Consider the following 14,455-nt stretch of genomic DNA (forward strand, 5'->3'; position numbering starts at 1 on the left):
TGGGTCACCACCCACAGCCTATACGAGCGTGCAGTTTGATGGCCGCGATGGTCGTGTCCATCGCGGCCATCGAAACTGCGAGCCGGAGCCTGCGGTTGAGGTTTTCAACCGCAAGCTCCGGAGTGATTTTGGCTCTATCAGAGCCAAAATCACTCCCACTGACATCACTAGTGATGTCAGTGGGCCGGCTTCTGACGGGAGGCGTTCCCGTGTGAACGCCCCCGTCAGGGAGGCACGCCCCCGGCATGCCCACCAAAGGGGGCGTGCTGTCAATCAACATCGACAGCACGCCCCCTTTGATCAGACACAACAAGCGAAGGACTTTCCTTCGCTCGTCGAGTCTGGCGCATGCGCACGACGGAGCTCCCTCCGTCGTGCGCATGCTCAGTGCAGAACATCGACCCACTTGCGGGCGGACAGCCGCTTGCGAGTGGGTCTGAATCAGGGCCTATGTCATATGCTGTTTGCGTAGTTAGTGAATTGAGCATCTTTGCCTGAGACAGTTGAAATGGGTCGAGTATGAGATCCCGGTGGTCGGGATGTCACTGGTCAGAATACAGACACCCACAAGGAAAAACAGGTAAGACTAACCCTTGCCCCTACTCCTAACCCTAACCTCCTCCCCTAGTGCCTAAACCTAATCTCCCCCTCCCCGCACCCTAAACATAACCCTCCCTCCCCGATGCCTAAACCTAACCTCATCCCCTAGTGCCTAAACCTAACCTCCCCCTAATGCCTGATACTTACCTCCGGGATGCAGCAGTCGGGATTCTGGTGCCGGGATGCTGACTACATCCTGTTGAAAAATGCAGCGTATGTGGCTAGTAAGCCTCTCGCTGCTTATGGCTTGATACAGGAAGAATAGAGATTGAATTGCATCAATACAGGAATAGAAATTGCCTAGCGAGCTACATGTATTCCTCTCTCTCCTCAGCCTACCCCTCAATCATTCTCTTCCTACTTCTTTCTCCTTCAACACTATCTCACACCGTCCAGATACCTAACCAGAACTTTGTGGGCCCCATAGCAACATTTCGAGGGGCCCCCAGTGAACCATCTCTCTACAGTGATTGTTCATTTTATGCCCTATAGTAGAACCCTTGGTAATTGTATGCCTCATAGTAGTGCCAAAATACATATTTATGACACAAAGTGCCCCCAGTTCACATTATGCTACACTTTATCCGATTTCAATTTATTAAACACTTTTTCCCCAGTTCACATTATGCCACATTGTAGTGTCCCCAGTTCACAAATGCCACACAGTGCTCCCAGTTCACATTAGAGGGCTCCTGTTTAGCATGATCCTCGATTTCATCCGCTTTCTTCATCCCCTTATGGTTAGCACAATGAATCAGCTGCACATGATCCACTGTGAGGCAGCGAGCTGGTAGAATGGAACAGTCTACAAACTACTCGCCGAGATCAGGTGTATGCACTACAATGTTTCATAATGTGAACTGGGGGCACTACAAAGTAACAATGTGAACTGGAGGGACCTAAAGTATGGTATAACAAGAACTGGGCTTCTGTGTGGTATAAAATGAACTAGGTCACTACTATGGGGCATAAAATGAACTAGGTCACTACTATGGGGCATACAATGAACTAGGTTACTACTATGGGGCATAAAATGATCTAGGTCACTACTATGGGGCATAAAATGAACTAGGTCACTACTATGGGAATACAATGAACTATGGCCCTCATTCAGACCCACTCGCGAGCGGCTGTCCGCTCGCAAGTGGTTCGATGGTCTGCACTGCGCATGCGCACGACGGAGGGAGCTCCGTCGTGCGCATGCGCGAGACGCGACGAGCGAAGGACTTTCCTTCGCTTGTAGTGTCTCATCAAAGGGGGCGTGCTGTCGATGTTGACTGACAGCACGCCCCCTTTGGTGGGCGTGCCGGGGGCATGCCTGCCAGACGGAGGCGTTCCCAAGGGAACGCCTACCGTCTGAAGCCGGCCCCACTGACATCACTAGTGATGTCAGTGGGAGTGATTTTGGCTCTGATAGAGCCAAAATCACTCCTGGCCTTGCGGTTGAAAAACTCAACCGCAGGCTTCTGCTCGCAGTGGCGATGGTCGCGATGGTCAAGACCATCGCGACCATCATCCTGCACGCTCGTATATGCTGTGGGTGGTGACCCACAGCTATACGAGCGTCCAGGAGGACGTTCCATATTATTGGAGGTGGGCCCTGATTCAGAGCGAGTGCTCTGGTCAGAGCGTCCAGCTCTGAATCAGGGCCAATGTCACTACTATGGGGCATAAAATGAACTAGGGCACTACTATGGGGCATAAAATTAACTAGGTCACTACTATGGGGCATAAAATGAGCTAGGTCACTACTATGGGGCATACAATGAACTAGGTCACTACTATGGGGCATAAAATGAGCTAGGTCACTACTATGGGGCATACAATGAACTAAGTCACTACTATGGGGCATAAAATTAACTAGGGCACTACTATAAAATAAAAGATGAATAACCAGAATGGAGAGAGCTCTCTTTCTAGAAACATTGGAAGTCCCTTGAAAATGTTGCTATGGGTCTTACAATGTACTAGTTATGCCCCTGGTCCAGAGCATCTTTACAGACTAAGGGCTCTATTTACTACAATCCGCATTTAAAATGTGGTTGTAGTGTGATATTTCCGACTAAATTTGCATTGCGAATTAAAAAATTACAGGGAGACTGTCAGCGCATGCGCCCGCTGCCAGATACCACAATCCTCCCTGGTGACTGCCCCCACCCCCCCGCAACCCCCCACTCAGTCACACTTACCTCTGGTGATCGTTGCTCAGATGATGTTCCCTGCGGTTCTGGTCTCTCTGAATGCAGGCGAGTGATTTATTTTTTTCAACTATTTATTTTTTATTTTTTTTGCAGTGATTACCTTGTAGTCTATTTAGACCACACAGCTGATCACTGGAGCCCGGCTCCCGGCTCTGCTCTGCCTGTTAGAGCAGAGCTGGATTCGGGGAACCGGGGAAAACCCTGGATAACGCCGTCTCCAGGTGGCGTTATAACATACTTGCCCTGGAAGTGTAGGCAGATCTCCAGCATCCTAGTTCCTGGTGAAGCGGGCAGGATGGGGAGATTTATTGTGGAATTTGTGGGTCAACGCGGAGGGGGCGGGTCTAAATGACGCAATTTGCCCCACCACCTCCACACCGACCCGTAAATCGCAGTATTTTCCAGGAAAGGGTTGGGCCTAATTATTTTGACAGTCCGGCCCCACCCTCCGAACCGGGCTGCTCCTGGAAAGGATTATTACAATGTCAGTAAGTATTTCGTTATCATCACAGGGCTTCCCCCAGTATTTATTCACATTTTATTTTTATTAAATATGGGCAGATCACATTTCCCATTACAATTATGGGAAATGTGATCTGCTGACTAAAAATATGTGATAATTAGGGTTTGGAGTAAAATTTTACGAATTTATGTGTAACTAAAATAATAAGAAAGGGTGTGAAAACACAATTTTTCACTTTATTTTAGTAAAAATAATGTTAATAAATAGCCCTAAAACACAATTTCCTTTCTCATAGGCCTATGGGAACAAGCAGCTAATTGAAGGGGTAATACCAAAATATACCACAAGGTGGACACAATAAACAAGTAAATTTGAAGAAAAAAAGTCATGCTGTATTCACACTATTTTAATTTAGACTTTCCTTCATATACTGTTGCTGCTCCTTTTCTGAAAAGGGTAATCACTAGCACCCACATAACTTTTTTTTTTAGAATACAGCATTTTTATAAAAAGTCTTTATGTAACAGTTATTTATATACTGCCCACATATTTTGCAGCACTTTTCCGAAAATATTTAGCCATTCACATCAGTCCCTGCCCCAATGGAGCTTCCCTACCACAGAGGTGTGTACATACAGAGGAGGGATGATGAGAGGTGTGTGTACATACAGAGGAGGGATGATGAGAGGTGTGTGTGCATACAGAGGAGGGGTGATGAGAGGTGTGTGTACATACAGAGGAGTGATGATGAGAGGTGTGTGTATATACTAGAGATGAGCGGTTCGGATTCTGTGGAATCCGAACCGCTCCGAACATTGGGGATCCGAGTCCACCCGAACCCTGTTCGGGTGTTCACCGCCTGACTCGGATCCCCGTTCGGGGCCGAACGGCGGCCGCCTGATGTCGGATTCTCACTAGAGAATCCGACATCAGGTCTCCTCGCGTGTAGGGCAGAGCGCAGTGATAGCGCTCTGCCCTACACAGACACAGACACACAGCCGCCAGCGGCAGCTGTGTGTTTGTTACAGCAGCCAATGAGAGTCACACAGACTCTCATTGGCTGCTGCACGGAGGGAGCCGGCTGGAGCACACACATGAGCTCCGTCTTCCGGCTCCCTCCTCAGCGTGTGACAGAGCGGACGGCGCGGGAGCGGGGATACAGGTAAGTTTTTATTTTTTAATTTGTGCAAGGGCCGGGGGCGCTACTGGGGGGGTCTGCACTACTGGTGGGGGTCTGCTACTGGGGGGGGCCATACTACAGAGGGGCCTGCTACTGGGGGGGGCTATACTACTGGGGGGGTCTGCACTACTGGGGGGGTCTGCTACTGGGGGGGCTATACTACTGGGGGGGCCATACTACAGAGGGGCCTGCTACTGGGGGGGGCTATACTACTGGGGGGGGGTCTGCTACTGGGGGGGCCATACTACCGAGGGGCCTGCTACTGGGGGGGCCATACTACTGGGGGGGGCTTACTACTACTGGGGGGGGCTGCTACTGGGGCAGCCTACTACAGGGGGGCCATACTACAGGGGGGGCCCATACTACAGGGGGGGCTACTACTGGGGCAGCCTACTACTGGGGGGGGCCTGCTACTGGGGCAGCCTACTACTGGGGGGGCCATACTACTGGGGGGCCATACTACTGGGGGGGCATGCTACTGGGTGGCATGCTACTGGGGGGGCCTGCTGATGGGTGGCATGCTAATGGGGGGCATACTACTGGGGGGGCCTGCTAATGGGGGGCATACTACTGGGGGCACTGCATAGTGGACCCTACTACTAAGGGGACTGCATAAGGGCACCACTGCTGGGGGACATTGTGTAAGGGACACCGCTACTGTGGACATTGTGTAAAAGGGTCACTACTGTGGGCATTGTGTAAAAGGGGCACTACTGTGTGTCGTAACATAAATAAGAGACACTACTTTATGGTGTAATGTGAATCAGGCCCTATGTGCGGTGTAATGCTAATAAGATTGTGCACTGTGACTCCTAGGGCCGTAGCCCACTTTGTAAACAAGTACTATGACTCTGCTGGCCGTACCCCACTGGGTGGGTGCACTACTTTTCATTTCTGCCACTGCTGTGTGGCAATGTGTCATAGATGTGCTTTATACTGTGGTGTCTGTGTCGTTGTGCCGCTGCTTTGTCGCTTAGTAACCAGTCAGCTCACTGCAACCTTTGGCCAATAATGTTGAAAACAATATTATAAGCTGTGATATGGTCTAAATTGACTGGAAATTAATGTTATTGAGGTTAATAATACTCTAGGAAGAAAAAAAAGACCAATTTATGTGATTTTAGCTTTTTTTGTCAATTTTTGTAAAAAAAACCAAATCCAAATCCAAAGCCAGTCACCGCAGTTTGGCAAATCCAAATCCAAATCCAAAGCCGGACGACGAATTAGAACCAAATCCAAATCCGGCAAAAATGGTCCGGCGCACATCCCTAGTATATACAGAGGAGGGGTGATGAGAGGTGTGTGTACATACAGAGGAGGGATGATGAGAGGTGTGTGTACATACAGAGGAGGGGTGATGAGAGGTGTGTGTGCATACAGAGGAGGGGTGATGAGAGGTGTGTGTGCAACTGTGCATACAGAGGAGGGATGATGAGAGGTGTGTGTATATACAGAGGAGGGGTGAGGGGTCCACTATGCAGTGCCCCCAGTAGTATGCATACAGAGGAGGGGTGATGAGAGGTGTGTGTACATACAGCGGATGGATGATGAGAGGTGTGTGTACATACAGCGGATGGATGATGAGAGGTGTGTGTACATACAGGGGGGGGGTGATGAGAGGTGTGTGTACATACAGAGGAGGGATGATGAGAGGTGTGTGTACATACAGAGGAGGGATGATGAGAGGTGTGTGTACATACAGAGGAGGGGTGATGAGAGGTGTGTGTACATACAGAGGAGGGATGATGAGAGGTGTGTGTACATACAGAGGAGGGATGATGAGAGGTGTGTGTACATACAGAGGAGGGATGATGAGAGGTGTGTGTGTACATACAGAGGAGGGGTGATGAGAGGTGTGTGTACATACAGGAGGGGGTGATGAGAGGTGTGTGTACATACAGAGTATGGATGATGAGAGGTGTGTGTACATACAGAGGGGGGATGATGAGAGGCGTGTGTACATACAGAGGATGGATGATGAGAGGTATGTGTACATACAGAGGATGGATGATGAGAGGTGTGTGTACATACAGAGTATGGATGATGAGAGGTGTGTGTATATACAGAGGAGGGGTGATGAGAGGTGTGTGTACATACAGAGGAGGGATGATGAGAGGTGTGTGTACATACAGCGGATGGATGATGAGAGGTGTGTGTACATACAAAGGAGGGATGATGAGAGGTGTGTGTACATACAGGGGGGCTGATGAGAGGTGTGTGTACATACAGAGGATGGATGATGAGAGTTGTGTGTACATACAGAGGATGGATGATGAGAGTTGTGTGTACATACAGGGGGGAGGGTGATGAGAGGTGTGTACATACAGAGGAGGAGTGATGAGAGGTGTGTGTACATACAGAAGAGGGATGATGAGAGTTGTGTGTACATACAGGGGGGAGGGTGATGAGAGGTGTGTACATACATGGGGGAGTGATGAGAGGTGTGTGTACATACAGGGGGGGTGATGAGAGGTGTGTGTACATACAGAGGATGGATGATGAGAGTTGTGTGTACATACAGAGGATGGATGATGAGAGGTGTGTGTACATACAGGGGGGAGTGATGAGACGTGTGTGTATATACAGAGGAGGGATGATGAGAGGTGTGTGTACATACAGAGGAGGGGTGATGAGAGGTGTGTGTACATACAGAGGAGGGTGATGAGAGGTATGTGTACATACAGCGGATGGATGATGAGAGGTGTGTGTACATACAGAGGGGGGTGATGAGAGGTGTGTGTACATACAGAGGGGGGTGATGAGAGGTGTGTGTACATACAGAGGGGGGTGATGAGAGGTGTGTGTACATACAGAGGAGGGATGATGAGAGGTGTGTGTGTGTACATACAGGGGGGGGTGATGAGAGGTGTGTGTACATACAGAGGAGGGATGATGAGAGGTGTGTGTACATATAGAGGATGGATGATGAGAGTTGTGTGTACATACAGGGGGGGAGGGTGATGAGAGGTGTGTGTACATACAGAGGAGGAGTGATGAGAGGTGTGTGTACATACAGGGGGGGGTGATGAGAGGTGTGTGTATATACAGCGGAGGGATGATGAGAGGTGTGTGTACATATAGAGGGTGGATGATGAGAGTTGTGTGTACATACAGAGGAGGGGTGATGAGAGGTGTGTGTACATACAGAGGAGGGGTGATGAGAGGTGTGTGTACATACAGAGGAGGGGTGATGAGAGGTGTGTACATACAGAGGAGGGGTGATGAGAGGTGTGTATATACAGAGGAGGGATAATGAGAGGTGTGTGTACATACAGAGGATGGATGATGAGAGGTGTGTGTATATACAGAGGATGGATGATGAGAGGTGTGTGTACATACAGAGGATGGATGATGAGAGGTGTGTGTACATACAGAGGATGGATGATGAGAGGTGTGTGTACATACAGAGGAGGGATGATGAGAGGTGTGTGTACATACAGAGGAGGGATGATGAGAGGTGTGTGTACATACAGAGGAGGGATGATGAGAGGTGTGTGTATATACAGAGGAGGGATGATGAGAGGTGTGTGTACATACAGAGGAGGGATGACGAGAGGTGTGTGTACATACAGAGGAGGGGTGATGAGAGGTGTGTGTACATACAGAGGAGGGATGATGAGAGGTGTGTGTATATACAGAGGAGGGATGATGAGAGGTGTGTTTACATACAGAGGATGGATGATGAGAGGTGTGTGTACATACAGAGGAGGGATGATGAGGTGAGTACATACAGAGGAGGAGTGATGAGAGATGTGTGTACATACAGGGGGGCGATGATGAGAGGTGTGTGTACATACAGAGGAGGGATGATGAGAGGTGTGTGTACATACAGAGGAGGGATGATGAGAGGTGTGTGTATATACAGGGGGGGAGGGTGATGAGAGGTGTGTGTACATACAGAGGAGGGATGATGAGAGGTGTGTGTACATACAGAGGAGGGATGATGAGAGGTGTGTGTACATACAGAGGAGGGGTGATGAGAGGTGTGTGTACATACAGGAGGGGGTGATGAGAGGTGTGTGTACATACAGAGGATGGATGATGAGAGGTGTGTGTATATACAGAGGAGGGGTGATGAGAGGTGTGTGTACATACAGAGGATGGATGATGAGAGGTGTGTGTACATACAGAGGAGGGGTGATGAGAGGTGTGTATACATACAGAGGAGGGGTGATGAGAGGTGTGTATACACAGAGGGGGGGTGATGAGAGGTGTGTGTACATACAGAGGAGGGGTAATGAGAGGTGTGTGTAAACAGAGGGGGGATGATGAGAGGTGTGTGTACACAGAGGGGAGGGGGGTGATGAGAGGTGTGTATACACAGAGGGGAGGGGGGTGATGAGAGGTGTGTATACACAGAGGGGAGGGGGTGATGAGCGGCGTGTATACACAGAGGGGAGGGGGTGATGAGAGGTGTGTATACACAGAGGAGGGGATGATGAGAGGTGTGTATACACAGAGGGGGGGGTGATGAGAGGTGTGTATACACAAAGGGGGGGGTGATGAGAGGAGTATATACACCGGGGGGGGGGGGGTGCTACCTCCCTGACTGCATAGGCCACTGCGTATATTTGAGAATAGAGAGGTAGAATACGTTGTACAGTTATGTGGTGGCCGCGCTGCCCCTGCATCAGGTCCCTTCTCAGTCCTGGTCAGGAGATTTTGGTATGTAGCTATACCTAGGTCATTGCCTTCTATTAAACACAACACCACAACTTTGGTCCATTTGAACTTATCTCACTGACATTAATGTAAGTAAGATATTTTAACAAGTATGTAAGAAGGACACTCTAACGATGTGTGAATGAATATACGGAATGTCTCATGTTACAATGTATATATATATATTTGCTTAAGCACTTGAGCTTTCAAAGAGTTGTCAAAACTTTACTACGCTTTTCCAGCAACAAACGATTACAAGAAGCCTCTCTAACTGCGCACATATGTGTATGTCGTAGGGAACAGGCCCTGGGCTATATAGTGTGCTCTGATGCATAAAATTCCATATGCAGATTGTATACCATAGGCCAACCGCACAGGAAACTCTCAATGGGTCAATTAACATAGGGCACGAAGTGATGCAAATACGATAAAAAGAATAAAAGAACATTTAGCCATGTTGCAGCTTAGCTGCTTTGTCTAATATTATTTAATGCTTTCCTTTCTGGAAGCCATTTACCTCATTGTAATTTATTTATTTTTTAAATGTCCCTTAATTTTCTTCCCCAAGATCTCATATCATAGAAGCTTATTTCGTACTATTGATGAGAAGCATCTGGTTTTACCACTTCCATTTTGTACAAGCTTAGTGCTGAGCAGTAATGTGTCCCTATCCTCTGAAGGTGTGTCCCAAATGCCGATTTTGTTACCATGCCTATAAAAGACCATCCCACTGGCGAGTAGCACTGAGGCTCTGCTGGTACCCGTGGGTGGTGGAAACCAGGCTCTCAACAAAGAGTGCACTATAACTGCCAGCATGCACATGTGCTCCAATGTACACTTGAACTTGTAGTTACAAAGAGAATACACTCTTTGCTGAGTGAAGTGTTGTCCCCTTTAGTGGAATCTATTATATGAGCAGCCTAAGTTCTGTCTACAGGGCCAGATTAACAATGGGGAGGATGGGACTATAGCTCCAGGCCTCCACATAAAATAGGCCCACCATCATGATATAACTATTAAAATTTTATTTTCCTCACAAAATGATGTATTTTTTTCTAATTTTATATATTTAGGGAGACATTAGGGCTGATAGTGTTGGGGGTGTACATGCCCACATACAACTCCTCCACTTCTCACAATAGGCCCCTGATCATTTTCAGCCCTAGGCCCATGTGGTCCTTAATCCAGCACTGGCCAAAATATGTCATAACAGCAGATAAAGCTTATAACTGACATATTTAAATCAAGCAGTAGCTTTTATACCAAAGCTGAATGATATCACAAATGCTGTTCAGGATATTAGTCAGTCACATGATCAGCCTATGGAGGCAATAAATCACTTCTTGAATGCAGTTCACCACTGACATCTGTCTATCATGTAGGTTAATACAAGTTTACCTTACACTGTGGGAAGTCAAATTAGCAAATACAGCTGATAACTGACAGTTCTATGCCAAGCTGTGACATCACAAAAGCTATTTATGATGTCAGCAAGTTACATGATCAGCCTACTGATGTGATGCATCACATTTTGCTACTGATGCCTATCTATCCATCAACAAATCTATCTATGTATCATTATTTTCATATAAGAATTCTATCATGAGATGTCATATTAGCAGAAACAGTTTATCACTGACAGTCTTCTACCAAGCAGTGGCTTTTCTATAAAAGCGAAGTAACATCACAAAGGATGTTTATTATATTACTAAACCACACGATCAGCCTACCAAGGTGATAAATTGCATCTTGCTTGTATTTCACCACTGATATCTGTCTGTGGGTTTGTCTACCTATCTATCAATCATTTAGGTTACAATAAGCTTACCTGACACTGGGTCTGATTCAGATATACGTTCATCTGCATGTGCAGAACAGGTCCTGCGATCTCGCACGCAGACCCCCCAAGCCGCAGTATGATTGACATGCTGCAGCGTTTGGGGGGTGGAGCAGGGGCTTGCCTGGTCACCATTCCCCTGGAAATGGGGGCGTGTTACCTCAGTTTTCTGGGAGGGACAAAGCCAGGGTCTGTGTCAACGGATGCAGATTCCTAGCCTCTTACGTGACCAGCACTGGATCGCAAATGGAGCAAGGAGGTGTCTGACACTTCCTTCTGCATTTGCATAGGAGATGGATGGATTTGCACAGCTGCTTGTGTGTGGCTTAGCAAATCCGTCCATCTCTGAATCCAGCCCACTGTGAGAAGTCAAATGAGCAAATACAGCTGACAACTGACAGTTCTATACCAAGCAGTGACATCATAAAGGCTGTTTATGATGTTTAGACAGTCACATGATCAGTCTACCAGAGGTGATAAATCTCCACATTTCTGTATTTTACCACTATATATCAATATATCATCCATCTAATTTATTTACATATATCATTTACATTAAATTAAACTTACTTTAGGCCAAGAGCAGGGTGAGATTAACAATGGGGTAGATGGGACTATAGCTCCAGGCCTCCACGTAAATATAGGCCCATCATCATGACCGCATGATGATCACCAGCCACACGATCAGCCATAAATGAAAAGTATTAAAATAGTATTTCTGTTTTCCTCACAAGGTTATGCTTTTTTTCTACTTTGATGTATTTAGTGAGACATTAAGGCTGATAGTGTTGGGGGTGTCCATGACCACATTCAAGTCCTTCACTTATCACAATAGGCCCCTGATTATTTTCAGCCCCAGGCCTATACAGCCTTTATCCGATCCTGTATGGATTTAAGACTCTTTCTATAAAGTGGACCCCAGATGTGTACAACCTAGTGCAATGTATAATAACAATGGTTCCTCAACACACACACCTCCTCCTCCTCCTCCTCCTCCTCTGTAGTGCCAAACTATGTCACTTAAAACAAGCTTACATTACACTGTGAGAAGCCAAATCAGCAAATGCAGCCAATAAATGACAGTTCTATGCCAAGCAGTGACATCACAAAGGCTGTTTATTTGATGTTAGCCAGTCACATGATCAGCCTACTGAGGGGATACATCTCAGCATGCCTGTATTTTACCACTGCTATCTATTTATCATATAACATTTTGGCCCCCATTTATCCACGGAGCATAACCCCTTTAGCGATCGCTAAAGGAGTTATGTCATCGTTTCTGGATTTAACAAACAGCGGTAATCTAAGATCACCGCTGTCTGTTACAGCATTGCTATCGCCATCTTTAGGTTGCACATGCGCATTTCACAAGACCCCCATCGCTGGCAACGTTAGGCTGGCTGTAGCCCAGCAGAAGGCCTCGCTGAGGCGGAGGACTTCACTGGACCTCTCTGGAGGGGTAAGTATTGGTAAATACCAGGGGATTTTTCGTTGTTCATCACAGTGATACTAAACGAAAAACTGCGCTGGTGTTTACCTTCATTGATAAATGGGGACCTTAGATTAAAATAAACTTACTTTAGGAAAAGAGCAGGGCCAGATTAACAATGGGACGAATGGCACAGTGAGAGAAGTTCACATGGACCAAATTTGTGGTGTTGTGTTTAATAGAAGCCAACGAGCGGTCCGCACACACTGGGCGATATAGTGCCCGAACCGCCCGATATGCCGGCCCCTCGCCACATAGAGCTGCATGGGATCGTCAGCCGCAACGCCTGATCTTCCTGCAAAAGAACAGGCGATGGGGCTGACGACCCCATGGGAGCGCACACTACATGATGTAGTGCATACACACTGCACGCTATTGACAAATTGTCGTTCCGATGCGTCGGAATCGGCCAAATCGTTATCAATATTGTGTAGTGTGTAGGGGCCTTTAGTCCAGCCCTGTCTGTCTAGCAGTTCCTCCTGAGGGATGAGAAATGTCTCACTATCCTTGCCCACTCTCCTGAAATGTCTGGGAGACCCCCTGGATTTCATGGGGTTCTCCTGTACTCCAAGGAGAGTAGGCCACCAACCTAGAACCTGTTTCTCTTCTTTGTGAATTGGGTAATGCCATTCACACCATCAGGACTGCAATTTGTGCCATTGTTCAGCAATGAGCAGGGCTGAAGATGCATAATGATTCATTGCCCTCCCCATACACACACAACCTTGCCCCCCTAAGTGAACAGATGGAGCACATATAAAATACAAAGCAACTGCTGGTGCTGTATGACATGGACAACTAGAGGTAACACTGTTGTGGTTACAAAAAATGGTGGACAACTATGGGCTATGTAATGTGCTGGACAGCTGGGGCTGTGCAATGTGTTTGACAACTGATTTCTCAATCAGGGGCTACTTTATGTCTTGGATAACTGGGCTTATGTAATGCGCAAGTCCATAAGTGGCTATATAATATGGCAGGCAGTCAGGTGTTATATAATATGCTGGATAATTAGGTACAGAACTTGTGGATCCCGGCATCCCAACAGGGTTAGGATACCGATACCTGTTGGTCGGTATCCTAACCCTCCCCCTCTCCCTGCCCTAACACTCCCTTCCCGTTGCCTAAACCTACCCCTCCCCCCAGTGCCTGAACCTAACCTCTCCCTCTCTGCACCCTAAACCTAACCCTCCCCCTAGTGCCTAACCCTCCCCCTACCCTAACCCTCCCTTCCTGGTGCCTAAACCTACCCCCCAGTGCCTAAACCTAACCTCCCTATTCATGCACCCTAAGCCTAACCTCCACCTCCCAGCACCCTAAACCTAACCCTCCCTCTAATCCGGCTACTTACCTTTGGGATTCCGGCGGTCGGCATGCCGGCACCGACATGCTGACCACCGGAATCCGAAAGTGCCGGGATACTGAACGGGATATATCCCTTTGGCATAAAGACCCAGACAAGATATTTGTCACCTTTGAAATTAAGTTACTTTTCGGGCAGGATGTCACTTTAAATAACCGACATGTACATCATATCGATTATAGCACATGATATATTTGATGGCATCTGTTTGTTCAGATTCCCTGTTGTATTCTCTGAGGGACCTTCCAACTACATAAAAAAGACCAAGTACTAGATAGTACATTTCTAGTAATACACAAAAGACACGGGCATGCTGGAAAGCGGTACCTTACGCAGCACACTGCATGTATCAAATTTCCACAACATTTATTTGCACACGGGGGAAAACTCAGACGCGACATTCTCCAAGAGACGGACATTAGGAAGACACAGATGCAACATGTAAAGCTGGAAAGTTTGTTCCCTCTGTAACCTGCGGGTTCGACGAGAGCGACGGAAAAAGCTTGAGCGATGTAAGCTACAAAAAGGCGAACACAGTGAGGCACTGCCTCGCCGGTCTGATACTCACCTGGAGTACGAAGCACCTGAAGAGAGTGCGGATGTATAGGGCTGTCTAAATCCACAAGAAGAGAGAGGATAGACAGGCTGACTTTGCCTGCG

At 47.6% G+C, this 14,455-nt stretch overlaps 1 protein-coding gene across 2 annotated transcripts in view; it reads right to left on the reverse strand.

Moving 5' to 3' along the window:
- Positions 1–14,455, reverse strand: part of TCF7 (transcription factor 7) — a 169,232-nt gene that overhangs the window by 44,845 nt on the left and 109,932 nt on the right. The window contains exon 6 of one of the 2 annotated variants that reach the window (XM_088478329.1): positions 14,364–14,450. The exons of the other annotated variant lie outside the window; for it this stretch is intronic. Coding sequence (XP_088334455.1) covers positions 14,364–14,450 — 87 coding nt within the window. The remainder of the gene's footprint in view (positions 1–14,363; positions 14,451–14,455) is intronic. 2 annotated transcript variants of the gene reach the window in all.

This window comes from Taudactylus pleione, unplaced genomic scaffold (assembly GCF_031769625.1).
Source record: "Taudactylus pleione unplaced genomic scaffold, aTauple2 ptg000212l, whole genome shotgun sequence".
In the NCBI taxonomy this organism is placed as follows: Eukaryota; Metazoa; Chordata; class Amphibia; order Anura; family Myobatrachidae; genus Taudactylus; species Taudactylus pleione.